Source organism: Drosophila suzukii, chromosome 3 (genome assembly GCF_043229965.1).
Source record: "Drosophila suzukii chromosome 3, CBGP_Dsuzu_IsoJpt1.0, whole genome shotgun sequence".
Lineage (NCBI taxonomy): Eukaryota > Metazoa > Arthropoda > Insecta > Diptera > Drosophilidae > Drosophila > Drosophila suzukii.
The window spans coordinates 14143490-14169368 of record NC_092082.1 but is presented as its reverse complement, the minus strand read 5'-3'; the positions used below and the strand labels follow the sequence as shown (position 1 = coordinate 14169368).

Sequence of the window (25879 nt, the reverse complement as noted above, 5' to 3'; positions counted from 1 at the left end):
ACATTCTTTTGATTGGCTTTTTAAAACTGCATTATCATTATGATACCGAGGAAAAACTAGACTTGACGAGGCTTAAGTGCAAAATCATCATGAACTATTACGTAGCAAACATTTTTATAAATTCATAGTTTTTATTTTACATGTAAATAAATTTCATAAATAATATTTTAGTTGTTTTAATATTTATTTTGTTAAATTAGGAGATTTAAAAAAATGTCATCAAGAGTATACAAAGGCTTTCATTATTGATAGGAACCTGATACCTACGTCAGAATACACCTCCGCAAGATAAAGAAAACCAAAAGATAACTACGAAAGTACATGTAAATTTATTGGGAGCACATATTTACATATCGATCTAATCCCTTTGAGCTTAAACACTTTAAAAACAACAGCGGGCACAAATCCGCAACTGGAATTTATCCGGACTTGTGCACGCATCTATAATAGCCGCCTGAGCTTCGTGTCCCTGGGACAGAACATACGATTTCATTCAAAAATATTGACTACATCTAGGTTGAACTAAAGCAAATTAGCACTCAAAATTGCAACAATTGATAACAGTGGGTGGCGTCTGACTACGCGGCACGGGCGTCATTGATGGTGGAGGGCACATGGACCTCCAGGCCCTCCATGTCCTTGGACAAGATGATTTGGCAGCCCAAGCGCGAGGTGTCCGTCAGTTCGTAGGCCAGATCCAGCATGTCCAGCTCCTCATCACCGGGTTTGTCGGGCAGTTTCTCGAAATCGCTGGTCTTGAAGATCAGGTGGCAGGTGGAGCAGGTCAGTGTGCCCTCGCAGGCGCCAAAGCCATCCAAATCCACACTGTTATTGACCACCACGTCCAGCAGCGAGTCGCCCACTTTTCCCGATGTCTTGATCTTGTCCCCGTTGGCACGCACGAAGGTTATGTTAACACTGCAAACAGAGATTGGTCAATGTTTATGTTGGTTGCGAGGTGTGGAATGGCCATTGTGCACGGCTCATGCGGTGGTTGGGGCTACTCACACATCTTTCGTTTTCAGGGCCAATCCCGCCGAGAAAGTGCGCGTTGCGATCGGGGATCGCAGGTTGAGGCTGCGGAGGGCCAATCTGGAGGCAGCTCTGCAAGTGTTGATGACTAGCATTCTGGCGAAGATTCCTTCTCAATCTCTATCTAGCACTGACCACACGCACCCACTCGTGTCGCTGCGATCGGTTGTTAAATAATACAAATTCCAATTAAAACTTAGTTGAACGTGAAGTCGCAATGTGGCCGTAGCGGGACTTTCCAAAAAAACTACCGGCAGACTTTATGTACTAAAAGATTACAAAATTACTAAAATCGGAAAAACGACGTGTTCACACACACCGCATAAGCAGAGTATCAGCTGATTGTCCTCCAATTCCTTAAAGCTTAAAGTAATCAACAATCTTAAACAAATAAGTATAAATCCACATTTCTTCTAATTTATAAAAATTTTCAGCAGTATATCAGATATGTTTACCTTCGCCAATTTAATTCCTATTGAAAAACAAATCGCTATTGCTGTTGCTGGTGTGAAAACTTAAAGTACTGAAATAGGGTTGCTGTAGTAGAGACCTGTATTCATCTGCAAACCACCTGGCAACCCTGCGCGTCATAACAAAAAAACAGATAGCAGAGTGGAATAAATTAAATTACGTTTTAAAAGCTAAACAATGGGCGTGTTTGACAATGTTGCGACCTACTTCACGGGGGAGGCATCCAGGAACAGGAACTCCTCGTTAATAGCCGGCCTGCTGGTAAGGATACGACCTCATACATGAGTCGCCCGCCGCCCACCTGACAGTGCAACTTTTTTCCTAGTTTTTTGCAGGATGGTGGGTTCTAATCGATGCCATGTCCATCGATGGCAAGCACCAGATTACCACAGGACACGTCTTTATTGGCATCTTCGGCACCATCAGCTTTTGCATGGTGAACGCGGTGAAGGGAGAACACGTAAGACGGAGGCCACTTTTCTTAGGGTTTACCAAATGACTCACTCCCATTGTTTTGTGTGCAGATCTCGGAGGAGAACCCATCGGAATCGGGTGCCAGGATAGCCAAGATCTGGCTGCTCGTGGGCTTCGTAATGGGCTTTGCCTCTATCATTGCCGCCGTCTGGGTGATGATCGATGATTTCATCAACAATGGTGAGAGATTAACCCGACATTCATGGGTACATACCGTCGTTAACTCTTTATAAACCCCTTGCAGAAAAAAAGGATGGCTGGTTTGGAGTTGCCTTGCTGACGCAGAACGTCTTCATCCTGTTCGCCAGTCTGATCTACAAGTTCGGTCGCAACGAGGAGGAGTGGAACGAGTAGAGGGCTTCCATCCAAAATTATGCACACGGGAACGCTGCTTTTAGTATCTAGACTCATACGTACATATTCAGGAGTCCCAAGAGTTATTGCCGGAGGCAGAGGACACCATCACTCGCAAGGCCTCACCGCATTCATAAGCATAACTTCTACATCTCTGTTTCCAATCAGATTCGAAGGAATCGATGAAGTCGTAAGGTAGTTCGTATGTAAAACCCCATTACTTCCTATTCTACCAATTTGAGTCGGAGTGGAAAGCAGAGTAGGGCTAATAATCTCATTTATATTAACAATAATAAACGACAAGTCACTTGCGTAAGGCCACCTTTGAGCTGTGCTTTATTATCAGGCGGAGAGCGATGTGAGTGGGAACAGGACGATCACCCAAAGCCGCCCACCGCCCCGACTACATCTATAAGTATAGTGGCCGGTAAGAGGAAAGACTTAATAGCGAGTCAAATTTGTGCATCGTACGCGTCAATGGGACACTCGTGCTCGTTCTGCAGGCACCACTGCGGCTGCATGGCCTCCGCACCCAGACCGTTGTCCACCAGACGCTGGCGGTGGAGCAGCAGACGCGACTCGGCCTGGCGCCAACCCCCAGCAGGTGCGGACCACAGACGCTCCGCCAAGGCACTGGCCCTCGGCCAGAAGCGGTTGTCCAGCGTGTGCTCGTCGATCTGCTCCGACCAAATGGCTGCCTCGGCGCCCAAAACATGGTGCTCGTAGTCGCCGGCAATGGATGTCAAGCTGTTGTCGTACACCTTCTGCCAGCCAATGTAGGGGGAGCACCAGTTGTTGCCATCGGTTACCCAGCCAGCTCCGCCGCAGTCCAAGTACAAAGCATCATAGTTGGACACTATGATCTTGTAGCCCCGCTCCAGGATCTTCTTCACCTTAGGATCGGCGCCAGTGGTCCAGATCTGAATGATGTAACGCGCCGGGTTCAGATACTGATCAATGAAGGGCTCTTCTGTAAGTCCACTGGTCCATAGGATGATGGGCGTTTGCTTGCCATTGGCAACCTTGTCCACGCGGCTGAGTGCCTCCGTCTGGAAGTGACCCCACAAGCGCATAAAGTCGGCGGCCTCCAGACCCCAGCCCTGCTTCTTCATCCACTTCTGGATGGTCTGACTTCTGTTCCAGCAGCTGGTGGACACCTCATCGCCGCCCATGTGGAAGACATCCGGGTTGAACTGCTCGTACATGGTGCTGTAAATGTCCTCCAGGACATCGTACATCTCGTTCACAGTGGGATCCAACTGGCCACACGGTGGCTCCACGCAGAAAGACTTCCATGGCTGAGCATTGAAGCAGGCGGTCATGTTCTTGTGCTGCCAGCCCTCACCCACATGGGCAGGGGCATCGAACTCGGGCATAACACGGATTCCTCGCACCCGACCGTACTCCACAACCTCGGCCACATCCCGACGCGTGTACACCTGGCGCTGGGAATAGGCTCCCAGCTTGTGCAGCTCCGGGCGCTTTTGCACCTCCAATGGGAAGCTATGCGAGTCCGTGATGTGCCAATGGAAGGTGTTCAACTTGACCAAGGCCATGCCCTCTAAAGGGGAAAGAAGGATAATCATTAAGCTCCCGGAAAATGCGACCCTCTCCTCCCTTTATCATCAACCAATGCCTTACCCAACGTTCTCTTAATGGATTTCACGGAGTAGAAGTTCCGGGAGGTGTCCAGGAGCAAGCCACGCCACTTGTACACCGGAGCATCGGTGATGGTGACATTGGCAGTCACCTGAACCTCTCGGCGTATGTCATCGTAGACGATCAACTGGGCTAGAGTCTCCAGACCATGGCGGGCTCCAAAGAAATTAGCTGCTGTGATGTTGGCCAGCACATGACCCGAGGCATCCGTGTCAATTTCCAGGGCATAGCTCTCGTCCGTTTCCAGGGTGAGTTGGGCCGGAGCTGGCTCATCCGGAGTGTTAATGCTTACAGTCATACGATAGCCACCTCGGGCAAGGACTTTGCGATCCGGGATCTGGACGTTCAGCATGTCCATGAAGCGGTCTTCAGCCGCTCGCCACAGCTTCTCCTGGCGGCCAGTGCCGTTGACATTGAAGTCGATGAAGGATACGTCCACCTGGCGCATCAGCGTGTCCAGACGCACTGTGCCCGTGGGCTTGGGCCACAGGGTTCCGATGGAACTGCCGCAGAAGAGCCGGCACACGGGCATGCTGATGGCCTTGGCGTAGTTCTCCTCGCTGAGCTCCACCTTCTGGCAGAGACCTTTCCGGCACTCATAGCCGTAGACCAGGTCGCTGGGATTGGGGAAACAAGTCGAAGAGAAAGTCAGCCATTGATCGGAGGTATTTTCCATCTATACTATATGATATCAAGCACTTACTCCGAGCTGTGGGCCGTCAGTTGAGCCACCAGGGCCAGGAGCAGAGCCACTCCTAGTGCAGTCCGCTTCATTTCGTCAACCTCAGCACAGAAACTCTCAAAGCCAACTGGCGAACGCTTCGGGAATTATAATTAAACAAATTGAGTTTTTCGAAACAAGTTTTTACCGCCGAGTGCCAAAGAGTCAAGTCAAGTAAACAAAGAACCGGATTTTCTGCAATCCCACTTTTGAATACCCTTCCCCATGGGCAAGTGGAAATTGTTGGGAATAATAATGAAAACATTTATAGAAAATTAAACTTCAATTCTCAAAAAATAAAATTGAATTCTTATGATTTTTGGACACAAAATTATATACATAATATAAATGTAAATAAGATGAGTGTTTTTTAAAAACAAAAAGTACAATCTGATTAATCTTTTAATAGTTTTTCTTGGAAATAAAATAATTATTTTGGTTGACACTAAACCGATTCTTATCGGGGGTATAACAACACACAGTAACATTTTTATTCTTAGAATAAAATAAAATTGTTTTGGTCTAATATTTAACAAAAAAAAACCCAAAAAGGACAGTCCAAGGCCCAAAAAAAAATCGTTAAAGAATTTTGCTCACAATAATTCACCGCCGCACAGAGAAAGTTTATTCCAAATCGATTCCAACTGAACTTGCTGGCTGTTCAGTGCAGACTAAAGCTATGGCTTCCCCCTATTGCCAATTTATCTGCCCACCAGCATTGATTCTGGCCAACGCACACATCCACAATCGCTGAGGTGGGGAAAGAATAGGGAATGTCAAGACAAGATTACATAGTTTTGCTTTTTAATTATCTTTCTCTGGGCCGGTCGTCGTATTTTTAAGTTCAAAGCCACTGGCAGAATAGAAATCTGGAATCGTAAATCTTGGGGAACGAGAATTCGGCCACAACGGACTCTCAATGAGATTGCGAGTGGGTAATAAAATGTATAACGTCTTCTTTGGAGCGTACTTAAATCCATTGAGTTATTTTTATTTTCTAATATAAAATTATAATTCTACGTAGGATTAACGCCCTTCAGCGTTAGTGTGTTATCCTCGTAGACTTCCAGAACATCGGCCAAATGCTCGTTGTCTCTGGGCTTCTTGAACTGCCGCTTCTTGTTAGCCGCCTTCTTGCGCTTGGGAACGGGTTTCTTGAGGCCATGATCCTGCATGGAGCGAATGCCCTGTTTTTCCAGATACTCGTCGATCTTGGCATCGTCCATTGCGTCAACCGTAGCTGAGCGCCATAGTTTCTGGAACTCTTCGTCCACCTGAATGGAAATTAAATATGTTTAATTTAATTTCAATCAAACTGGATCTAATGTAAACATATTGCTAACAGTTAAATTCGGTATAAACCTAAAATTACATTTTTGAACACTTTTACTAACAAAGTACTCCTTAAAACATAAGTTAAAATATGTAAAGCCTTGGTTTTTGGCGCACTTATACCATCAAAAATAAACTCACCGAAAAGTTAGCGGTCCTATCGTTGTAGAATAATATCTTCTTTTTGTCAATGGGTCTAATGATGAAAAGTATTTCGGCAGCTCGGTTTTTCAGGACCTTTTCGCAGTGTGGCAGGGATTCCTGAACGTCATCTAGTAAAATGCCACCCAGGCCCTTTAAATCGTGTTGTTTCAACAGGCGCATCAGGGTTTTGCCATCCTTGATTTTGTAGACTGGCTTGAAACTAAACTTGGTGCCACAGGGACTGGCTTCCACCTTTGGATTGTTGTGCAGAGCCTCGCTGGCAAGCCACTAGAACAGAAAAATGCTATTTTATCATCTTAGGGAGTGTGTAACAACTACAACTGACATTCTTAACGGACTGGCCAATGTCCAGTTGGTTGGTCTCGTCGAGAATCTCCTCAATGGTCAGTGGATGATCATCGCCATCCTGGTGGCGTGTGCGCATGAATTTTACAATCTTGGCCAGCACTCCAAAGCGGTACTGGGAACTGCCGGACATGGTCTTGTATCTGGGAATGGGTTAAGAGAAGACCACATGGTAACAGCCTCATCCTGAGTCAGGATATGCTCTCAAAGAACTCACGTTGAGGCATCCAGCTTGGGAGCCGTCGGAGGACGCATTTTACGTTTGGAATCATCGCTGGGTGGCGGTGGAGCTGGTCTATCGGGCTTGGACTTCTTCTCGACGCTGTTTTGAAAGGATAATACATTACTTTCAAGCAACAATCTTTATCAAGGGGCCCTGATGGGTGGTACTCACGTGGGCGTGGCCATCGCCCGCTTTTTGAAGGCCTCGCGTTCTCTAAGCAGTGCTGGATCCATTTTGTTTGCTTTTTACTTTTTTATCTTTATTAAAAACTAGCTTTGTCGATTAAATCAAAAATTCACAAAGTCAAAACAAATTCCTACTCAGCTGTCTGTGGAACCAGTTTACCAGGGCTGCGTAACCGTCGTCTTGGAGTGGAACTAGTTTCGAACTGGTTCACTTTATACTCTATAAATACGGTCTGTTGATTTTGAAACATTCCCACGTCAAACGTTTAACAGTTGCTATAATTTTAACTACTTTAGTGTTTATTAAATCTAATAAAATAGATATTCTGCCATATTCAGTTCCTTCAAAGTTTGAATGTGAAACTCGCATAAAATGTCAAAACAAAGGGGTTATTTTAGATCCCTTTTTAACCATAAATGTTTCTGAAAATATTTTATTTTTATCTTCCCAAATATAATTAAAACACACAAAACTCGTTACGTTTTCCATAAAGTTTGATTTATTTATGGATATTCTACAGTAAAATATCAGTTAAATCTAATATATAAAATAAATGTATCGTGAGTTTACGAGACAGAGTCAATACTCTTGGGAAATTCATTGTTTTTGAATTCATCGGTTTTCTGGATCTCGTCGGAATACGTTAGTAATAGTTTATGTTATAAGGTTTTTCTGTATTACGGATAGATTCTGAAGACCCCCCCAGCAGTATTTTTATACATATACACGACATTTGGTATATATAATATAGCAAGCATTGCGGTTTCGTTGGATCGGAAGGGTCGAAAGAGTCTTTGTACAAGTGCTCTGTACGAGAGGCCCTTGAGTTAGTCAATGGTAGTCAATGGGTGCAGTGAATTCGTTGGCTGTTTGTTCACCCGTCTCCGTTCTCTGTATCCGTTTCCGGTCTGTTTTCTCCAGTCTTCGTGGTTCTTGTGGCATTCCGTTAAGAGAGTGTTGATGTGTTGGTGGTTTTTGCTGTTCTTGTTGTTTGGTTGTTGCGTGGTTGGTGGTGGTCGGTTCAACTGTTTTTTATCGGACTGTATTCTCAAGTTAGTTTCGTACTCGTACATTGCGTTCTCTGTAAGTTCTTGGTTGTCAGTGGGTCTGTGGAGACAGAAAGATAAAAATGGTTTGACTTATTATATTCGCTCTCAGGGGCGGCATAGATATCGTCAATTGCCAACCGATGCACAGGGTAATTCTATATACTATTCGCTTGGTCGAACAGAAGTGTCTGTACACAATCGTTAAGCGAAAGTGTAAGTTAAATCGTTAAGAGGTTTCGGTTCGGAATTTAAACAACTACTTACCTCGGACCACGGCATACACTCACTCCAAATATGGCTACATTAAAAGATACGGGATTTATGATTTCTATCTATCTACTTACACTTAGTTACGCCTCAGACGTTTGCGCCCACCGTCATCGCCGTCGGATCCATTGCGCTCCTCCGCCTCCATGACCTGAAATTGGATTGAAAGTGATATAATTAGTCAATTTATGCTCAAATAAAATGTCATTACGGAAAGATGCAACTTTTCCATATTTAAAGACTCCAACCAGTTATAAATATATTTGATTTGGTGGATTTCAAGTAAAAAGCGAGTTCAAAGTTTATACCTTAATTTTAGTGCCGCATATTTCGGCGCCGTTTAGGGTGTCAATGGCCAACTGGGCACTCTCAGTCTCCGCAAACTTGACGTAGCCGCAGTTCTTGTTCGGCAGTAGATAGACGTCGATCAGTCCCGACCAGCAGGAGAATATGTTTTTCAAGATCGAATGCGGTAAATTCTGAATTGTGAAAGACAACGTTCATAACTAATGTAGATTGGACACAGTACAGTGGTACCTACCGCTGAGAGCACAATGAACAGACGCTGGGCCACCTGGGCGTCGGGCGAGGCCAGTGGCTGAGTTGGGGGCAAGGGCACATTGCAGATGGCCTCCTTTTTGGTGCGCTCTATAATGAAAAACCACAAGATTATAGAAACTAGATAGAGCAACGTTTAGCATGCATTTCAGGCCCAGCAAATTTAAGATAGTAAGCCAAGTTAAAGTGTTTAATATATGGCTACAGGTGATGGCGCGGCCTAAAACCCTTAAAAGATTTAACTCTCGTACTGTCTATAAAGGATGTATCCATTCGAGCCGAGCTCATTCCATTAACTTTGACAATTAAGCGTTCGCCCACGGGATATTCCAGGCCATGAAGTTTATCCCTACAGAAAAGAGATATTAAATCGTCGGTTTCAAAATGTCCATAGAGCTAGATTTACTTGGCATAAATAGCAGCTTCTGGGTTGTCGTACACTACTAAGGCTTCATTAGTGCGCGGTCCACCTGTGAAGGACAGTACATTTAGTTTTAAGTGCTTGCAGAGAAATTAGAAAGATAACTCACTTTCCCGCATGATTTGACAGTAATCTAGACCGGGAATGATATCGAAGAGTCGCCAGAGCTGATCCTGGTTGACGCAATTGCTGACGTTCACCTCAAGGCAAGAAGGCTGGGCCACCGGGACATTCTGCATGCGTAGAAAGGCCGACATGTCGTTGTTCTGCGACAAATTCCAGTCGTTGTTGTAGCTGCCGTTGTTGCCGCCATCCCTGTTATTTCCTCCGCCATTGAAATTGGAATTGCCACGTCCCGACCCATTGAACAAGGGATTATCCTCGGAAGGTCGACCGTACTGGTCCCTTTGTGAGCGAGTAGAACCCTTCGGTTCGGCAAACACAGCCTTATACTTGGCCGAGCAGTTCTCAAAGGCCACAGCTGCATGGTAGAACCTGTCAATTAAGATATAGATTAGTCAGGCCTGAAGACTTAGTAACGCTGCATTTGCCACTCACTTGGTAAAGCGGACGTAGCCGAAACCCTTGGGACTGCCACTATTCTTCTCCTTGACAATTGTGACGTGTTCCACCTCGCCCCATTGGGAGAACTCTTCGCGGATGTCCTCCTCGGTGGCCGTTTTGGGGATCACTATGAACAGTCTTACATACTTTTCCTGCTCGTTTTCGGACTTATTCGAGCCCTGATTGCGGCTGAAAAGTTGGAGGCAAGCATTAGGCCCTGCTTGCGGGTATAACCAATATCTAATCTTACTTGGCTGCCACGAGGACTTTCAGGGTGCGGTCCAAGTTGCCGATGGTCTTGCCGTTCATCTCCTCCTGCGCCTTGGCCGCATCAGAGGTCTTGGAGAACTTGACGTAGGCGATTCCCTTGTTCTCCTGGGTGTGCTTGTCCTTTACCACCCAAATGTCCTCGATATCGCCGTAAGGCGAAAATGCCTCGCGGAAGTCCTCCTCCGAGTGGGCCTTGTTGCAAATGATGAACAGCCGCGACATCGGCGGATCATCGTCGTTGGAAAACTCCTCGCGGCCGCCACGTCCTCCACCGCTGCGAGATTGGGATCTGAAGTCCGACATGGTTCTCTTCTATTTTCCGCTTGGATAACTTTTCAATTCACTTCACTTTTTCCACTTTGCAAATTGATGGCCGTATACACAAAATCTAGTGATAGGCGTTACTCGATGATTGTGTGACCGCAAAACCATCGATAAATTCTACTCAGCAGCTCTGAGAAATATACTTTTTATACCAATTAATTATTCAAAATATACCAAACATATTACGAGTGGGCAAACAAATTTATAACTCCCTCTTTCGAGCGTACTAATGCCTAATCTAAAATACAAATTATACGTAGGATTCACGACTTTCAGAACGTCGGTCAAATGCTCGTTGTCTCTGGGCTTTTTATTGGCCGCCTTCTTGCGCTTGGAAACGAAAAGTATTTCGGCAGCTCTGTTTTTCAGGACCTTTAAAAGTAAAATGCCACCCAGGTCATTTAAATCGTATTGTTTCAACAATCCTTGATAATGTAGACTGGATGAAACTTTACTTGATGCCACATGGTCACCTTCGGATTGTTGAATAAAATACAACTAACATTCTGAACGGATTGGCCAATGTCCAGTTGGTTGGTATTGATGTGGATGTCCATCGCTGTCCTCGTGGAGTGTGCATATGAATTTCACTATCTTGACCAGCACTTTAAAGCGATACTGGGAACTGCCATATTTGGTCTTGTACCCGGGAATGGGTTAAGAGAAGTCCACATGGCTTAGGCCCCATCCCGAGCCAGGATATGCTCTTGAGGAACTCACGCTGAGGCATCCAGCTTAAGAGCCGTCGGAGGACTCATTTTACGCTGGGAATCATCGCCGGGTGGCGGTGGAGCTGGTCCATTGGGCTTGGACTTCTTTTCGATGCTATTTTGAATGGGTATTACACATGCAAACATGTATACACGACAATTTTTTTGGGTTCCCAAATATAATTGAAACACACAAAACGCATTACGTTTTCCATAAAGTACGATTTATTTATTGGGCTTCTACAGTAAAATATGAGTTAAATCTAATATATGAAAAGAAATGTACTTTACGCACGGCTAAATCGTGAGCTTACGAGACAGAGTCAATACTCTTGAGAAATTTATTATGTTTGTTTATGTTATACAGTTTTTTTCTGTATTACGGGTAGATTTAAAAGTCCCCCAAGCGGTATGTTTAACATACTCGTATGATATAACAAGCATTGCGGTTTCGTTAGATCCGTTTAAAGGTCGAAAGAGTCATTCTACGAGTGCTCTGTACGAGAGCCCCTTGAGTTAGTCAATGATAGTCAATGGGTATGGTGAATTCGTTGACTGTTTGTTCTCCGTTCGCCGTTTCCGTTTCCGGTCTGCTTTCTTTAGTCTTCGTTGTTCTTGTGGCATTCCGTTAAGAGTGTTGCTGTGGTGGCTGTTGTTGTTGTTCTTGTTGTTTGGTCATTAGTCGATTGGTTGTAAGTTAAGTTGGTGGTGGTCAGTTCAACTGTTTTTTATCGGACTGTATTCTAAAGTTAGTTACGTACTCGTACATTGCGTTCTCTGTAAGTTCTTGATTGTCAGTAAGTCTGTGGAGATAAAAAGATAAAAATGGTTTGGCTTATTATGATCCCGCTCAGTGGCGGCATAGATATCGTCATTGGCCAACCGGTGCACGGGGTAAGTACCATACTATTGTCTTGGTCGAACAGAAGTGTTTATACACAAGCGTTAAGCGAATGCGTAAATTAAATCGTTAAGAGGTTTCGGTTTGTAATTTGCACAACTACTTACCTCGGACCACGGCACACACTCATTCCAAATATGGCTACATATAGTACGGGATTTATGATTTCTCATCTATCTACTTACACTCAGTTACGCCTTAGACGTTTGCGCCCACCGTCATCGCCGTCGGATCCATTGCGCTCCTCCGCCTCCATGACCTGAAATAGGATTGAAAGTGATATAATTAGTCAATTTATGCTCAAATAAAATGTCATTACGGAAAGATGCAACTTTTCCATATTTAAAGACTCCAACCAGTTATAAATATATTTGATTTGGTGGATTTCAAGTAAAAAGCGAGTTCAAAGTTTATACCTTAATTTTAGTGCCGCATATTTCGGCGCCGTTTAGGGTGTCAATGGCCAACTGGGCACTCTCAGTCTCCGCAAACTTGACGTAGCCGCAGTTCTTGTTCGGCAGTAGATAGACGTCGATCAGTCCCGACCAGCAGGAGAATATGTTTTTCAAGATCGAAAGCGGTAAATTCTGAATTGTAAAAGATAATGTGTATAACTAGTGTCAATTGGACACAGTACAGAGGTACCTACCGCTGAGAGCACAATGAACAGACGCTGGGCCACCTGGGCGTCGGGCGAGGCCAGTGGCTGAGTTGGGGGCAAGGGCACATTGCAGATGGCCTCCTTTTTGGTGCGCTCTATAATGAAAAACCACAAGATTATAGAAACTAGATAGAGCAACGTTAATCATGCATTTCAAGCCCAGTAAATTTAAGATAGTAAACCAATTAAAAGTGCTTAATAAGTGGCTACAGGTAATGGCGCGGCCTAAGACCCTTAAAAGATTTAACTCGCGTACTGTCTATAAAGGATGTGTCGATTCGAGCCGAGCTCATTCCATTAACTTTGACAATGATGCGTTCACCAGCGGGATATTCCAGGCCATGAAGTTTATCCCTACAGAAAAGAGATATTACCGTGGGTTTCAAAATGTCTATAGAGCTAGATTTACTTGGCATAAATAGCAGCTTCTGGGTTGTTGTACACTACTAAGACTTCATTGGTCCGCGGTCCACCTGTGAAGGATAGTACAAGTAGTTTTAAATGCTTGCAGAGCCCAAATTAGAGGGACAACTTACTTTCGCGCATAATTTGGCAGTGATCTAGACCGGGAATGATATCGAAGAGTCGCCAAAGCTGATCCTGGTTGACGCAGTCGCTGACGATTACCTCAAGGCAAGAGGGCTGGGCTACTGAGACATTCTGCATGCGTAGAAAGGCCGACATGTCGTTGTTCTGCGACACATTCCAGTCGTTGTTGTAGCTGCCGTTGTTGCCGCCATCCCTGCTATTTCCTCCGTTATTGAAGGCATTATCCTCAGAGGGACGACCGTTCTGGTCCCTCTGTGAGCGAGTAGAACCCTTCGGTTCGGCAAACACTGCCTTGTACTTGGCCGAGCAGTTCTCAAAGGCCACAGCCGCATCGTAGAACCTGTCAATTAAGATATAGTTTAGTCAGGCCTGAAGACTTAGTAACGCTGCATTTGCCACGCACTTGTTGAAGCGGACGTAGCCGAAACCCTTGGGACTGCCACTATTCTTCTCCTTGACAATTGTGACGTGTTCCACCTCGCCCCATTGGGAGAACTCTTCGCGGATGTCCTCCTCGGTGGCAGTTTTGGGGATCACTATGAACAGTCTTACATACTTTTCCTGCTCGTTTTCGGACTTATTCGAGCCCTGATTGCGGCTGAAAAGTTGGAGGCAAGCATTAGGCCCTGCTTGCGGGTATAACCAATATCTAATCTTACTTGGCTGCCACGAGGACTTTCAGGGTGCGGTCCAAGTTGCCGATGGTCTTGCCGTTCATCTCCTCCTGCGCCTTGGCCGCATCAGAGGTCTTGGAGAACTTGACGTAGGCGATTCCCTTGTTCTCCTGGGTGTGCTTGTCCTTTACCACCCAAATGTCTTCGATATCGCCGTAAGGCGAAAATGCCTCGCGGAAGTCCTCCTCCGAGTGGGCCTTGTTGCAAATGATGAACAGCCGCGACATCGGCGGATCGTCATCGTTGGAAAACTCCTCGCGGCCGCCGCGTCCTCCACCATTGCGAGATTGGGATCTGAAGTCCGACATGGTTCTGTTCTACTTTCTGCTTGTATAACTTTCCAACTTTTCAATTCACTTCACTTTTTCCACTTTGCAAATTGATGGCCGTATACACAAAATCTAGTGATGGACGTTACTCGATGTGACCGCAAAACCATCGATAAATTCTACTCAGCAGCTCTAAAAAAATATACTTTTTATACCAATTTATTTATTCAAAATATACCAAACATATTACGAGTGGGCAAACATATTTATAACGCCCTCTTTCGAGCTTTCTTTTTCCATTAAGACATCTTCTCGATGCTATTTTGAATGGGTATTACACATGCAAACATGTACGTACGAGTATTTCTTTACCTTCCCAACTATACATATTTGAAACACAAAACGCATTATGATTTCCATAAATTATGAATTTTTTATTGGGCTTCTACAGTAAACTATGAGTAAAAACTAATATATATATGAAATGAAATGTATTTTACGCACGGCTAAATCGTGAGTTTACGAGACAGAGTCAATACTCTTGGGAAATTCAATATATTCGAATTCATCGGTTTTCTGTATCTCGTCGGAATACGTTATTAATAGTTTATGTTATACAGTTTTTTTCTGTATTACGGGTAGATTCAAAAGTCCCCCAAGCGGTATGTTTACACATATATACGCCACTTTGTATATATGATATAGCAAGCATTGCGGTTTCGTTGGATCCGTTTAAAGGTCGAAAGAGTCTTTCTAAAAGTGCTCTGTACGAGAGCCCCTTGAGTTAGTCAATAATAGTCAATGGGTGCAGTGAATTCGTTGGCTGTATGTTCACCCGTCTCCGTTCTCAGTTCGCCGTTTCCGTTTCCGGTCTGTGTTCTCCAGTCTTCGTGGTTCTTGTGGCATTCCGTTAAGAGAGTGTTGATGTGTTGGTGGTTGTTGCTGTTCTTGTTGTTTGGTTATTGGTTGGTTGGTTGTTGCGTGGTGGTCAGTTCAACTGTTTTTTATCGGACTGTATTCTCAAGTTAGTTACGTACTCGTACATTGCGTTCTCTGTAAGTTCTTGATTGTCAGTAAGTCTGTGAAGATAGAAAGATAAAAATGGTTATTATGTTCGCGCTCAGTGGCGGCATAGACATCGTCATTGGCCAACCGGTGCACGGAGTAAATACCATACTATTCGCTTGGTCAAACAGAAGTGTCTGTGCATAAGCGTTAAACGAATGCCCAATTAATATCGGTAATAAGTTTCTGTTTGGAACAACTACTTACCTCGCACTACGACACACACTCATTCCAAATATGGCTACATATAGATACGGGAGTTATACTTTCTCAACTAGCTACTTACACTCAGTTACGCCTTAGACGTTTGCGCCCACCGTCATCGCCATCGGATCCATTGCGCTCCTCCGCCTCCATGACCTGAAATAGGATTGGAAGTGATACAATTACTCCATTTACTCCAATTACTCCATTAAAAAATGCCATTACTGAAAGAAAAAACTTTCCATACTTAAAGACTCCAAAAAGTTATAATTAAATTTAATTTGGTGGATTTCAAGTAAAAGCGAGTTCAAAGCTCATACCTTAATTTTAGTGCCGCATATTTCGGCGCCGTTTAGGGTGTCAATGGCCAACTGGGCACTCTCAGTCTCCGCAAACTTGACGTAGCCGCAGTTCTTGTTCGGCAGTAGATAGACGTCGATCAGTCCCGACCAGCAGGAGAATATGTTTTTCAAGATCGAATGCGGTAAATTCTGAATTGTAAAAGACAACGTTCATAACTAATGTCGATTGGACACAGTACAGTGGTACCTACCGCTGAGAGCACAATGAACAGACGCTGGGCCACCTGGGCGTCGGGCGAGGCCAGTGGCTGAGTTGGGGGCAAGGGCACATTGCAGATGGCATCCTTTTTGGTGCGCTCTATAATGAAAAACCACAAGATTATAGAAAAAAGCTTCAGATACGTTAAGCATGCATTGTAAGTATTTAGTAAATGGCTACACGTGATGGCCCGGCTTAAAACCCTTAAAAGATTTAACTTGCGTACTGTCTATAAAGGATGTGTCCATTCGAGCCGAGCTCATTCCATTCACTTTGACAATGATGCGTTCGCCCACGGGATATTCTAGACCATGAAGTTTATCCCTACAGAAAAGAGATATTAAATCGTTGGATTCAAAATGTCCATAGATAGATTTACTTGGCATAAATAGCAGCTTCTGGGTTGTCGTACACTACTAAGACTTCATTGGTGCGCGGTCCACCTGTGAAGGATAGTACAATTAGTTTTAAGTGCTTGCAGAGAAATTAGAAAGATAACTCACTTTCCCGCATGACTTGGCAGTAATCTAGACCGGGAATGATATCGAAGAGTCGCCAGAGCTGATCCTGGTTGACGCAATTGCTGACGTTCACCTCGAGGCACGAGGGCTGGGCTACTGGGGCGTTCTGCATGCGTAGAAAGGCCGACATGTCGTTGTTCTGCGACACATTCCAGTCGTTGTTGTAGCTTCCGTTGTTGCCGCCATCCCTGTTATTTCCTCCGCCATTGAAATTGGAATTGCCACGTCCCGACCCATTGAACAAGGGATTATCCTCGGAGAGACGACCGTACTGGTCTTTCTGTGAGCGAGTAGATCCCTTCGGTTCGGCAAACACTGCCTTGTACTTGGCCGAGCAGTTCTCAAAGGCCACAGCTGCATGGTAGAACCTGTCAATTAAGATACAGATTAGTCAGGCCTAAAGAAATAGTGGCATTTGCCACTCACTTGGTGAAGCGGACGTAGCCGAAACCCTTGGGACTGCCATTATTCTTCTCCTTGACAATTGTGACGTGTTCCACCTCGCCCCATTGGGAGAACTCTTCGCGGATGTCCTCCTCGGTGGCCGTTTTGGGGATCACTATGAACAGTCTTACATACTTTTCCTGCTCGTTTTCGGACTTATTCGAGCCCTGATTGCGGCTGAAAAGTTGGAGGCAAGCATTAGGCCCTGCTTGCGGGTATAACCAATATCTAATCTTACTTGGCTGCCACGAGGACTTTCAGGGTGCGGTCCAAGTTGCCGATGGTCTTGCCGTTCATCTCCTCCTGCGCCTTGGCCGCATCAGAAGTCTTGGAGAACTTGACGTAGGCGATTCCCTTGTTCTCCTGGGTGTGCTTGTCCTTTACCACCCAAATGTCCTCGATATCTCCGTAAGGCGAAAATGCCTCGCGGAAGTCCTCCTCCGAGTGGGCCTTGTTGCAAATGATGAACAGCCGCGACATCGGCGGATCGTCGTCGTTGGAAAACTCCTCGCGGCCGCCACGTCCTCCACCGCTGCGAGATTGGGATCTGAAGTCCGACATGGTTCTGTTCAACTTTCTGCTTGGATAACTTTTCAACTTTTCAATTCACTTCACTTTTTCCTCTGTGCCACTTGACAGTATACACAAAATCTAGTGATGGACGTTACTCGATGTATGTTTGACCGCAAAACCATCGATAAGTTATAGTTTTTGGTTAAGTTCGATATAAACCTAAATTTAAATTGTAGACTATTTTAGACATAATTATACCCGGTACTCGTAGAGTAAAAGGGTATACGAAATTCGTCGGATAGTATGAAACAGGTAGAAGGAAGCTTTTCCGACCCTGTAAAGTATATATATTCTTGATCAGGATCACTAGTCGATCTATCCGTATGAACGCTGTGATCTCGGAAACTATAAAAAAGCTGCAATACTGGGATTAGGCATGCAGATTCTAGAGATTCCTGAGCAGAGCAAGTTTGTTTCGTCAATGTGTCATGCCCAATCTTACGCCCACAAGCCGCCCAAAACTGTGGCTCATACAGTTCTAATGCAAGAATAAAATTTTTTATTCAAATGTATTGTTCTCATCAATACCTATTAATTGACCCAAAAAAAGTTGGCCACGCCCACTTAACGTCCACAAACTTCAAAAATCGTACATATTAACGTGGATATCTCGGAAACTATCAGATAGAGAATTGGGATTTCGGATTTAATTCCGTAGACTTCTTTGCAGCGCTATGTTACGCGAATATGTCACGCCCACTCTAACGCCAAAAAACCAGCCAATCCAGGGGGGCCCACAATTTTCATGCTAGAAAAAAATTTGAACTGAAATATATTAATCTCGTCAATACCTATCGATTGGCTCAAAAATGCAGAGGATTTTAGTATTATTTCGTCCATAGTTGCTCATCCCTAGTCTGCGATTTGTTCTCAACTAACGGTTGTGTTCCATGGCGATAGATTCTTATTGGTCAGTTGGAAGTTGGGAAAGGTCCGCCATTTTGAAAATTAACAGTTACTTAAGTTCACCTTTAGCTACCAGCTGTCACTTGCTAAGTTTTCTGTTTGCCTGGTGTCTGAGAGCCATAAATCCAGCATTTTGACAGAAAAAATGTTACGAATCCTTTTAATTTATTAAAGTAAATTAGCGATATTCTAATTTCAAACACCAACGATCAGTTTTTAAGGCCTATCTAGAGGTGTGCCACTTCAAAATATGTAGAGGCTTTGTAGCCGATCAAATGATTGCCCATCTCCAGTCTGCTTTTACTAAACTAACGGTTGTCTTCCAGTAAAAAAATATTATATTATTATATATTATTATTTTTAGGTTCCCAATATAATTGAAACACACAAAACGCATTGCATTTTTCATAAAGTATGATTTATTTATTGGGCCTCTACAGTAAAATTTGACTTAAATCTAATATATGAAAAGTAATGTATTTTGCGCAGGGCTAAATCGTGAGTTTTCGAGACAGAGTCAATACTCTTGGGAATTCACTATGTTTGAATTCATCGGTTTTCGAGATCTAGTCGAAATGCGTTAGAAATAGTTTATGTTATACAGTTTTTTTCTGTATTAGGGGTAGATTCAAAAATCCCCCAAGCGGTATGTTTACACATATATACGTCATTTTGAATATATGATGTAGCAAGCATTGCGGTTATGTTAGATCTGTTTAAAGATCGAAAGAGTCATTCTACGAGTGCTCTGTACGAGAGCCCCTTGAGTTAGTCAATAGTAGTAAATGGGTGTGGTGAATTCGTTGACTGTTTGTTCTCCGTTCGCCGTTTCCGTTTCCGGTCTGCGTTCTTCAGTCTTCGTAGTTATTGTGGCATTCCGTTAAGAGTGTTGCTGTGGTGGTTGTTGCTGTTGTTTTTGTTGTTTGGTCATTCGTTGGTGGTGGTCAGTTCAACTGTTTTTTAACGGACTGTATTCTCAAGTTAGTTACGTACTCGTACATTGCGTTCTCGGTAAGTTCTTGATTGTCAGTGGGTCTGTAGAGATAAAAAGATAAAAATGGTTGGGCTTATTATGTTCCCGCTCAGTGGCGGCATAGATATAGTCATTGGCCAACCAGTGCACGGGGTAAGTACCATACTATTCGCTTGGTCGAACAGAAGTGTTAAGCGAATGCGTAAGTTAAATCGTTAAGAAATTTTGGTTTGTAATTTGCACAACTACTTACCTCGGACCACGGCACACACTCATTCCAAATATGGCTACATATAGTACGGGATTTATGATTTCTCATCTATCTACTTACACTCAGTTACGCCTTAGACGTTTGCGCCCACCGTCATCGCCGTCGGATCCATTGCGCTCCTCAGCCTCCATGACCTGAAAAAGGATTGAAAGTGATATAATTACTCAATTTAAGCTCAAATAAAATGTCATTACTGAAAGATGCAACTTTTCCATATTTAAAGACTCCGAAAAGTTATAAATAAATTTGGTTTGGTGGATTTCAAGTAAAAAGCGAGTTCAAAGTTCATACCTTAATTTTAGTGCCGCATATTTCGGCGCCGTTTAAAGTGTCAATTGCCAACTGGGCACTCTCAGTCTCCGCAAACTTGACGTAGCCGCAGTTCTTGTTCGGCAGTAGATAGACGTCGATCAGTCCCGACCAGCAGGAGAATACGTTTTTCAAGATCGAAAGCGGTAAATTCTGAATTGTAAAAGATAATGTGTATAACTAGTGTCAATTGGACACAGTACAGTGGTACCTACCGCTGAGAGCACAATGAACAGACGCTGGGCCACCTGGGCGTCGGGCGAGGCCAGTGGCTGAGTTGGGGGCAAGGGCACATTGCAGATGGCCTCCTTTTTGGTGCGCTCTATAATGAAAAACCGCAAGATTATAGAAACTAGATAAAGCAAAGTTTAGCATGCATTTCAGGCCCAGCAAATTTAAGATAGTAAGCCAAGTTAAAGTGTTTAATATATGGCTACAGGTGATGGCGCGGCCTAAAACCCTTAAAAGATTTAACTCGCGTACTGTCTATAAAAGATGTGTCGATTCGAGCCGAGCTCATTCCATTAACTTTGACAATGATGCGTTCACCAGCGGGATATTCCAGGCCATGAAGTTTATCCCTACAGAAAAGAGATATTACCGTGGGTCTCAAAATGTCTATAGAGCTAGATTTACTTGGCATAAATAGCAGCTTCTGGGTTGTTGTACACTACTAAGACTTCATTGGTCCGCGGTCCACCTGTGAAGGGTAGTGCAAGTAGTTTTAAATGCTTGCATAGCCCAAATTAGAGGGACAACTTACTTTCGCGCATAATTTGGCAGTGATCTAGACCGGGAATGATATCGAAGAGTCGCCAAAGCTGATCCTGGTTGACGCAGTCGCTGACGATTACCTCAAGGCAAGAGGGCTGGGCCACTGGGACATTCTGCATGCGTAGAAAGGCCGACATGTCGTTGTTCTGCGACACATTCCAGTCGTAGCTGCCGTTGTTGCCGCCATCCCTGTTATTTCCTCCGCCATTGAAATTGGAATTGCCACGTCCCGAGCCACTGAACAAGGCATTATCCTCGGAGGGACGACCGTACTGGTCCTTCTGTGAGCGAGTAGAACCCTTCGGTTCGGCAAACACAGCCTTATACTTGGCCGAGCAGTTCTCAAAGGCCACAGCTGCATGGTAGAACCTGTCAATTAAGAAAGAGATTAGTCTGGCCTGAAGACTTAGTAACGCTGCATTTGCCACGCACTTGGTGAAGCGGACGTAGCCGAAACCCTTGGGACTGCCACTATTCTTCTCCTTGACAATTGTGACGTGTTCCACCTCGCCCCATTGGGAGAACTCTTCGCGGATGTCCTCATCGGTGGCCGTTTTGGGGATCACTATGAACAGTCTTACATACTTTTCCTGCTCGTTTTCAGACTTATTCGAGCCCTGATTGCGGCTAAGAAGTTGGAGGCAAGGATTAGGCCCTGCTTGCGGGTATAACCAATATCTAATCTTACTTGGCTGCCACGAGGACTTTCAGGGTGCGGTCCAAGTTGCCGATGGTCTTGCCGTTCATCTCCTCCTGCGCCTTGGCCGCATCAGAGGTCTTGGAGAACTTGACGTAGGCGATTCCCTTGTTCTCCTGGGTGTGCTTGTCCTTTACCACCCAAATGTCCTCGATATCTCCGTAAGGCGAAAATGCCTCGCGGAAGTCCTCCTCCGAGTGGGCCTTGTTGCAAATGATGAACAGCCGCGACATCGGCGGATCGTCGTCGTTGGAAAACTCCTCGCGGCCGCCACGTCCTCCACCGCTACGAGATTGGGATCTGAAGTCCGACATGGTTCTGTTCTACTTTCTGCTTGGATAACTTTTCAACTTTTCAATTCACTTCACTTTTTCCTCTGTGCCACTTGATAGTATACACAAAATCTAGTGATGGACGCTACTCGATAATTGTGTGATCGCAAAACCATCGATAAATTCTACTCAGCAGCTCTGAGAAATATACTTTTTATACCAATTAATTATTCAAAATATACCAAACATATTACGAGTGGGCAAACAAATTTATAACTCCCTCTTTCGAGCGTACTAATGCCTAATATAAAAGACAAATTATACGTAGGATTCACGACTTTCAGAACGTCGGTCAAATGCTCGTTGTCTCTGGTCTTTTTATTGGCCGCCTTCTTGCGCTTGGGAACGGGCTTCTTGAGGCCAACTGAATGGAAATAAAATATATTTAATTGTTACTTACGGTTTTTGAATTATTATTATAAACTCACCGAAAAGTTAATGGGTCTAATGATGAAATGTATTTCGGCAGCTCTGTTTTTCAGGACCTTTAAAAGTAAAATGCCACCCAGGCCATTTAAATCGTATTGTTTCAACAATCCTTGATTTTGTAGACTGGCTTGAAACTTTACTTAATGCCGCATGGACACCTTCGGATTGTTGAATAAAATATAACTAACATACTAAACGGATTGGCCAATGTCCAGTTGGTTGGTTTCGTCAATGGTCAGTGGATGTCCATCGCTGTCCTCGTGGAGTGTGCATATGAATTTCACTATCTTGACCAGCACTTTAAAGCGATACTGGGAACTGCCATATTTGGTCTTGTACCCGGGAATGGGTTAAGAGAAGTCCACATGGCTTAGGCCCCATCCCGAGCCAGGATATGCTCTTGAGGAACTCACGCTGAGGCATCCAGCTTAAGAGCCGTCGGAGGACTCATTTTACGCTGGGAATCATCGCCGGGTGGCGGTGGAGCTGGTCCATCGGGCTTGGACTTCTTTTCGATGCTATTTTGAATGGCACGACAATATTTTTGGGTTCCCAAATATAATTGAAACACACAACACGCATTACGTTTTCCATAAAGTACGATTTATTTATTGGGCTTCTACAGTAAAATATGAGTTAAATCTAATATATGAAAAGAAATGTATTTTGCGCACGGCTAAATCGTGAGTTTACGAGACAGAGTCAATACTCTTGAGAAATTTATAATGTTTGTTTATGTTATACAGTTTTTTTCTGTATTACGGGTAGATTTAAAAGTCCCCCAAGCGGTATGTTTAACATACTCGTATGATATAACAAGCATTGCGGTTTCGTTAGATCCGTTTAAAGGTCGAAAGAGTCATTCTACGAGTGCTCTGTACGAGAGCCCCTTGAGTTAGTCAATGGTAGTCAATTGGTATGGTGAATTCGTTGACTGTTTGTTCTCCGTTCGCCGTTTCCGTTTCCGGTCTGCTTTCTTTAGTCTTCGTTGTTCTTGTGGCATTCCGTTAAGAGTGTTGCTGTGGTGGCTGTTGTTGTTGTTCTTGTTGTTTGGTCATTAGTCGATTGGTTGTAAGTTAAGTTGGTGGTGGTCAGTTCAACTGTTTTTTATCGGACTGTATTCTCAAGTTAGTTACGTACTCGTACATTGCGTTCTCTGTAAGTTCTTGATTGTCAGTAAGTCTGTGGAGATAAAAAGATAAAAATGGTTTGGCTTATTATGATCCCGCTCAGTGGCGGCATAGATATGGTCATTGGCCAACCGGTGCACGGGGTAAGTACCATACTATTGTCTTGGTCGAACAGAAGTGTTTATACACAAGCGTTAAGCGAATGCGTAAATTAAATCGTTAAGAGGTTTCGGTTTGTAATTTGCACAACTACTTACCTCGGACCACGGCACACACTCATTCCAAATATGGCTACATATAGTACGGGATTTATGATTTCTCATCTATCTACTTACACTCAGTTACGCCTTAGACGTTTGCGCCCACCGTCATCGCCGTCGGATCCATTGCGCTCCTCAGCCTCCATGACCTGAAATAGGATTGAAAGTGATATAATTACTCAATTTAAGCTCAAATAAAATGTCATTACTGAAAGATGCAACTTTTCCATATTTAAAGACTCCGAAAAGTTATAAATAAATTTGGTTTGGTGGATTTCAAGTAAAAAGCGAGTTCAAAGTTCATACCTTAATTTTAGTGCCGCATATTTCGGCGCCGTTTAAAGTGTCAATTGCCAACTGGGCACTCTCAGTCTCCGCAAACTTGACGTAGCCGCAGTTCTTGTTCGGCAGTAGATAGACGTCGATCAGTCCCGACCAGCAGGAGAATATGTTTTTCAAGATCGAAAGCGGTAAATTCTGAATTGTAAAAGATAAAGTGTATAACTAGTGTCAATTGGACACAGTACAGAGGTACCTACCGCTGAGAGCACAATGAACAGACGCTGGGCCACCTGGGCGTCCGGCGAGGCCAGTGGCTGAGTTGGGGGCAAGGGCACATTGCAGATGGCCTCCTTTTTGGTGCGCTCTATAATGAAAAACCACAAGATTATAGAAACTAGATAGAGCAACGTTAATCATGCTTTTCAAGCCCAGCAAATTTAAGATAGTAAACCAATTAAAAGTGCTTAATAAGTGGCTACAGGTAATGGCGCGGCCTAAGACCCTTATAAGATTTAACTTGCGTACTGTCTATAAAGGATGTGTCGATTCGAGCCGAGCTCATTCCATTAACTTTGACAATGATGCGTTCACCAGCGGGATATTCCAGGCCATGAAGTTTATCCCTACAGAAAAGAGATATTACCGTGGGTTTCAAAATGTCTATAGAGCTAGATTTACTTGGCATAAATAGCAGCTTCTGGGTTGTTGTACACTACTAGGACTTCATTGGTCCGCGGTCCACCTGTGAAGGATAGTACAAGTAGTTTTAAATGCTTGCAGAGCCCAAATTAGAGGGACAACTTACTTTCGCGCATAATTTGGCAGTGATCTAGACCGGGAATGATATCGAAGAGTCGCCAAAGCTGATCCTGGTTGACGCAGTCGCTGACGATTACCTCAAGGCAAGAGGGCTGGGCTACTGGGACATTCTGCATGCGTAGAAAGGCCGACATGTCGTTGTTCTGCGACAAATTCCAGTCGTTGTTGTAGCTGCCGTTGTTGCCGCCATCCCTGCTATTTCCTCCGTTATTGAAGGCATTATCCTCAGAGGGACGACCGTTCTGGTCCCTCTGTGAGCGAGTAGAACCCTTCGGTTCGGCAAACACTGCCTTGTACTTGGCCGAGCAGTTCTCAAAGGCCACAGCCGCATCGTAGAACCTGTCAATTAAGATATAGTTTAGTCAGGCCTGAAGACTTAGTAACGCTGCATTTGCCACGCACTTGTTGAAGCGGACGTAGCCGAAACCCTTGGGACTGCCACTATTCTTCTCCTTGACAATTGTGACGTGTTCCACCTCGCCCCATTGGGAGAACTCTTCGCGGATGTCCTCATCGGTGGCCGTTTTGGGGATCACTATGAACAGTCTTACATACTTTTCCTGCTCGTTTTCAGACTTATTCGAGCCCTGATTGCGGCTAAGAAGTTGGAGGCAAGGATTAGGCCCTGCTTGCGGGAATAACCAATATCTAATCTTACTTGGCTGCCACGAGGACTTTCAGGGTGCGGTCCAAGTTGCCGATGGTCTTGCCGTTCATCTCCTCCTGCGCCTTGGCCGCATCAGAGGTCTTGGAGAACTTGACGTAGGCGATTCCCTTGTTCTCCTGGGTGTGCTTGTCCTTTACCACCCAAATGTCCTCGATATCGCCGTAAGGCGAAAATGCCTCGCGGAAGTCCTCCTCCGAGTGGGCCTTGTTGCAAATGATGAACAGCCGCGACATCGGCGGATCGTCGTCGTTGGAAAACTCCTCGCGGCCGCCACGTCCTCCACCGCTGCGAGATTGGGATCTGAAGTCCGACATGGTTCTGTTCAACTTTCTGCTTGGATAACTTTTCAACTTTTCAATTCACTTCACTTTTTCCTCTGTGCCACTTGACAGTATACACAAAATCTAGTGATGGACGCTACTCGATAATTGTGTGATCGCAAAACCATCGATAAATTCTACTCAGCAGCTCTGAGAAATATAC

The 25879-nt window shown here is 44.4% G+C and overlaps 9 protein-coding genes and 1 long non-coding RNA gene across 13 annotated transcripts; 2 read left to right on the top strand and 8 right to left on the bottom strand.

The window, feature by feature from the left end:
- Nucleotides 1-310: 310 nt before the first annotated feature.
- On the bottom strand, nucleotides 311-1269 carry Fdx2 (Ferredoxin 2). Its single transcript, XM_017088158.4, has 2 exons — nucleotides 1009-1269; nucleotides 311-918 (listed from the first exon to the last, which is right to left on the bottom strand). The coding sequence occupies exons 1-2, from the start codon at nucleotides 1125-1127 to the stop codon at nucleotides 579-581; spliced, it is 459 nt and encodes a 152-aa protein (XP_016943647.1). The 5' UTR covers nucleotides 1128-1269; the 3' UTR covers nucleotides 311-578.
- Nucleotides 1270-1595: 326 nt separating this feature from the next.
- LOC108020058 (transmembrane protein 50A) lies at nucleotides 1596-2652 on the top strand. The gene is made up of 4 exons (XM_017088156.4): nucleotides 1596-1764; nucleotides 1829-1963; nucleotides 2028-2157; nucleotides 2222-2652. Exons 1-4 carry the CDS (start codon nucleotides 1681-1683, stop codon nucleotides 2329-2331), a joined length of 459 nt encoding a protein of 152 aa, XP_016943645.1. The 5' UTR covers nucleotides 1596-1680; the 3' UTR covers nucleotides 2332-2652.
- Nucleotides 2636-5439, bottom strand: Hexo1 (Hexosaminidase 1). Of its 2 annotated transcripts, XM_065864469.2 has the most exons (5): nucleotides 5309-5439; nucleotides 4694-4809; nucleotides 3973-4607; nucleotides 2803-3892; nucleotides 2636-2740 (listed from the first exon to the last, which is right to left on the bottom strand). In XM_065864469.2, exons 2-5 carry the CDS (start codon nucleotides 4762-4764, stop codon nucleotides 2674-2676), a joined length of 1863 nt encoding a protein of 620 aa, XP_065720541.2. In that variant the 5' UTR covers nucleotides 4765-4809; nucleotides 5309-5439; the 3' UTR covers nucleotides 2636-2673. The 2 variants fall into 2 exon arrangements, with proteins under 2 accessions (XP_065720541.2, XP_036671886.3); XM_036815991.3 differs by having other exon boundaries at nucleotides 2636-3892; nucleotides 5309-5438.
- A 227-nt stretch (nucleotides 5440-5666) lies between these two features.
- TfIIEbeta (transcription factor IIEbeta) lies at nucleotides 5667-7116 on the bottom strand. The gene is made up of 5 exons (XM_017088133.4): nucleotides 6948-7116; nucleotides 6771-6875; nucleotides 6534-6696; nucleotides 6185-6475; nucleotides 5667-5985 (listed from the first exon to the last, which is right to left on the bottom strand). Exons 1-5 carry the CDS (start codon nucleotides 7007-7009, stop codon nucleotides 5728-5730), a joined length of 879 nt encoding a protein of 292 aa, XP_016943622.1. The 5' UTR covers nucleotides 7010-7116; the 3' UTR covers nucleotides 5667-5727.
- A 322-nt stretch (nucleotides 7117-7438) lies between these two features.
- LOC108020039 (RNA-binding protein 45) lies at nucleotides 7439-10479 on the bottom strand. The gene is made up of 9 exons (XM_017088132.4): nucleotides 10072-10479; nucleotides 9816-10010; nucleotides 9367-9752; nucleotides 9243-9306; nucleotides 9088-9185; nucleotides 8820-8926; nucleotides 8587-8757; nucleotides 8356-8429; nucleotides 7439-8069 (listed from the first exon to the last, which is right to left on the bottom strand). Exons 1-8 carry the CDS (start codon nucleotides 10392-10394, stop codon nucleotides 8358-8360), a joined length of 1416 nt encoding a protein of 471 aa, XP_016943621.2. The 5' UTR covers nucleotides 10395-10479; the 3' UTR covers nucleotides 7439-8069; nucleotides 8356-8357.
- Nucleotides 10480-10611: 132 nt separating this feature from the next.
- LOC139353037 (uncharacterized) lies at nucleotides 10612-12194 on the top strand. The gene is made up of 2 exons (XR_011604148.1): nucleotides 10612-10795; nucleotides 10854-12194. It is a non-coding gene; the product is annotated as an uncharacterized lncRNA (long non-coding RNA).
- Nucleotides 11431-14320, bottom strand: LOC139353036 (RNA-binding protein 45-like). The gene is made up of 9 exons (XM_070996127.1): nucleotides 13896-14320; nucleotides 13640-13834; nucleotides 13224-13576; nucleotides 13097-13160; nucleotides 12944-13041; nucleotides 12676-12782; nucleotides 12443-12613; nucleotides 12212-12285; nucleotides 11431-11928 (listed from the first exon to the last, which is right to left on the bottom strand). The coding sequence occupies exons 1-8, from the start codon at nucleotides 14216-14218 to the stop codon at nucleotides 12214-12216; spliced, it is 1383 nt and encodes a 460-aa protein (XP_070852228.1). The 5' UTR covers nucleotides 14219-14320; the 3' UTR covers nucleotides 11431-11928; nucleotides 12212-12213.
- Nucleotides 14321-14586: 266 nt separating this feature from the next.
- Nucleotides 14587-17609, bottom strand: LOC108020010 (RNA-binding protein 45-like). 2 transcript variants are annotated; one of them, XR_005014257.3, is made up of 9 exons: nucleotides 17213-17609; nucleotides 16957-17151; nucleotides 16513-16898; nucleotides 16389-16452; nucleotides 16236-16333; nucleotides 16002-16108; nucleotides 15769-15939; nucleotides 15452-15604; nucleotides 14587-15258 (listed from the first exon to the last, which is right to left on the bottom strand). XR_005014257.3 is itself a non-coding variant. In XM_036815993.3 (9 exons), exons 1-8 carry the CDS (start codon nucleotides 17533-17535, stop codon nucleotides 15533-15535), a joined length of 1416 nt encoding a protein of 471 aa, XP_036671888.3. In that variant the 5' UTR covers nucleotides 17536-17608; the 3' UTR covers nucleotides 14587-15258; nucleotides 15531-15532. The 2 variants fall into 2 exon arrangements, 1 of the variants encoding a protein (XP_036671888.3); XM_036815993.3 differs by having other exon boundaries at nucleotides 15531-15604; nucleotides 17213-17608.
- Nucleotides 17610-18849: 1240 nt separating this feature from the next.
- LOC118877392 (RNA-binding protein 45) lies at nucleotides 18850-21887 on the bottom strand. 2 transcript variants are annotated; one of them, XR_010653973.2, is made up of 9 exons: nucleotides 21469-21887; nucleotides 21213-21407; nucleotides 20770-21149; nucleotides 20643-20706; nucleotides 20490-20587; nucleotides 20222-20328; nucleotides 19989-20159; nucleotides 19680-19831; nucleotides 18850-19488 (listed from the first exon to the last, which is right to left on the bottom strand). XR_010653973.2 is itself a non-coding variant. In XM_036816001.3 (9 exons), exons 1-8 carry the CDS (start codon nucleotides 21789-21791, stop codon nucleotides 19760-19762), a joined length of 1410 nt encoding a protein of 469 aa, XP_036671896.3. In that variant the 5' UTR covers nucleotides 21792-21887; the 3' UTR covers nucleotides 18850-19488; nucleotides 19758-19759. The 2 variants fall into 2 exon arrangements, 1 of the variants encoding a protein (XP_036671896.3); XM_036816001.3 differs by having other exon boundaries at nucleotides 19758-19831.
- A 932-nt stretch (nucleotides 21888-22819) lies between these two features.
- Nucleotides 22820-25801, bottom strand: LOC118877390 (RNA-binding protein 45-like). Its single transcript, XM_036815999.3, has 9 exons — nucleotides 25388-25801; nucleotides 25132-25326; nucleotides 24716-25068; nucleotides 24589-24652; nucleotides 24436-24533; nucleotides 24168-24274; nucleotides 23935-24105; nucleotides 23704-23777; nucleotides 22820-23420 (listed from the first exon to the last, which is right to left on the bottom strand). The coding sequence occupies exons 1-8, from the start codon at nucleotides 25708-25710 to the stop codon at nucleotides 23706-23708; spliced, it is 1383 nt and encodes a 460-aa protein (XP_036671894.2). The 5' UTR covers nucleotides 25711-25801; the 3' UTR covers nucleotides 22820-23420; nucleotides 23704-23705.
- Nucleotides 25802-25879: the final 78 nt, after the last annotated feature.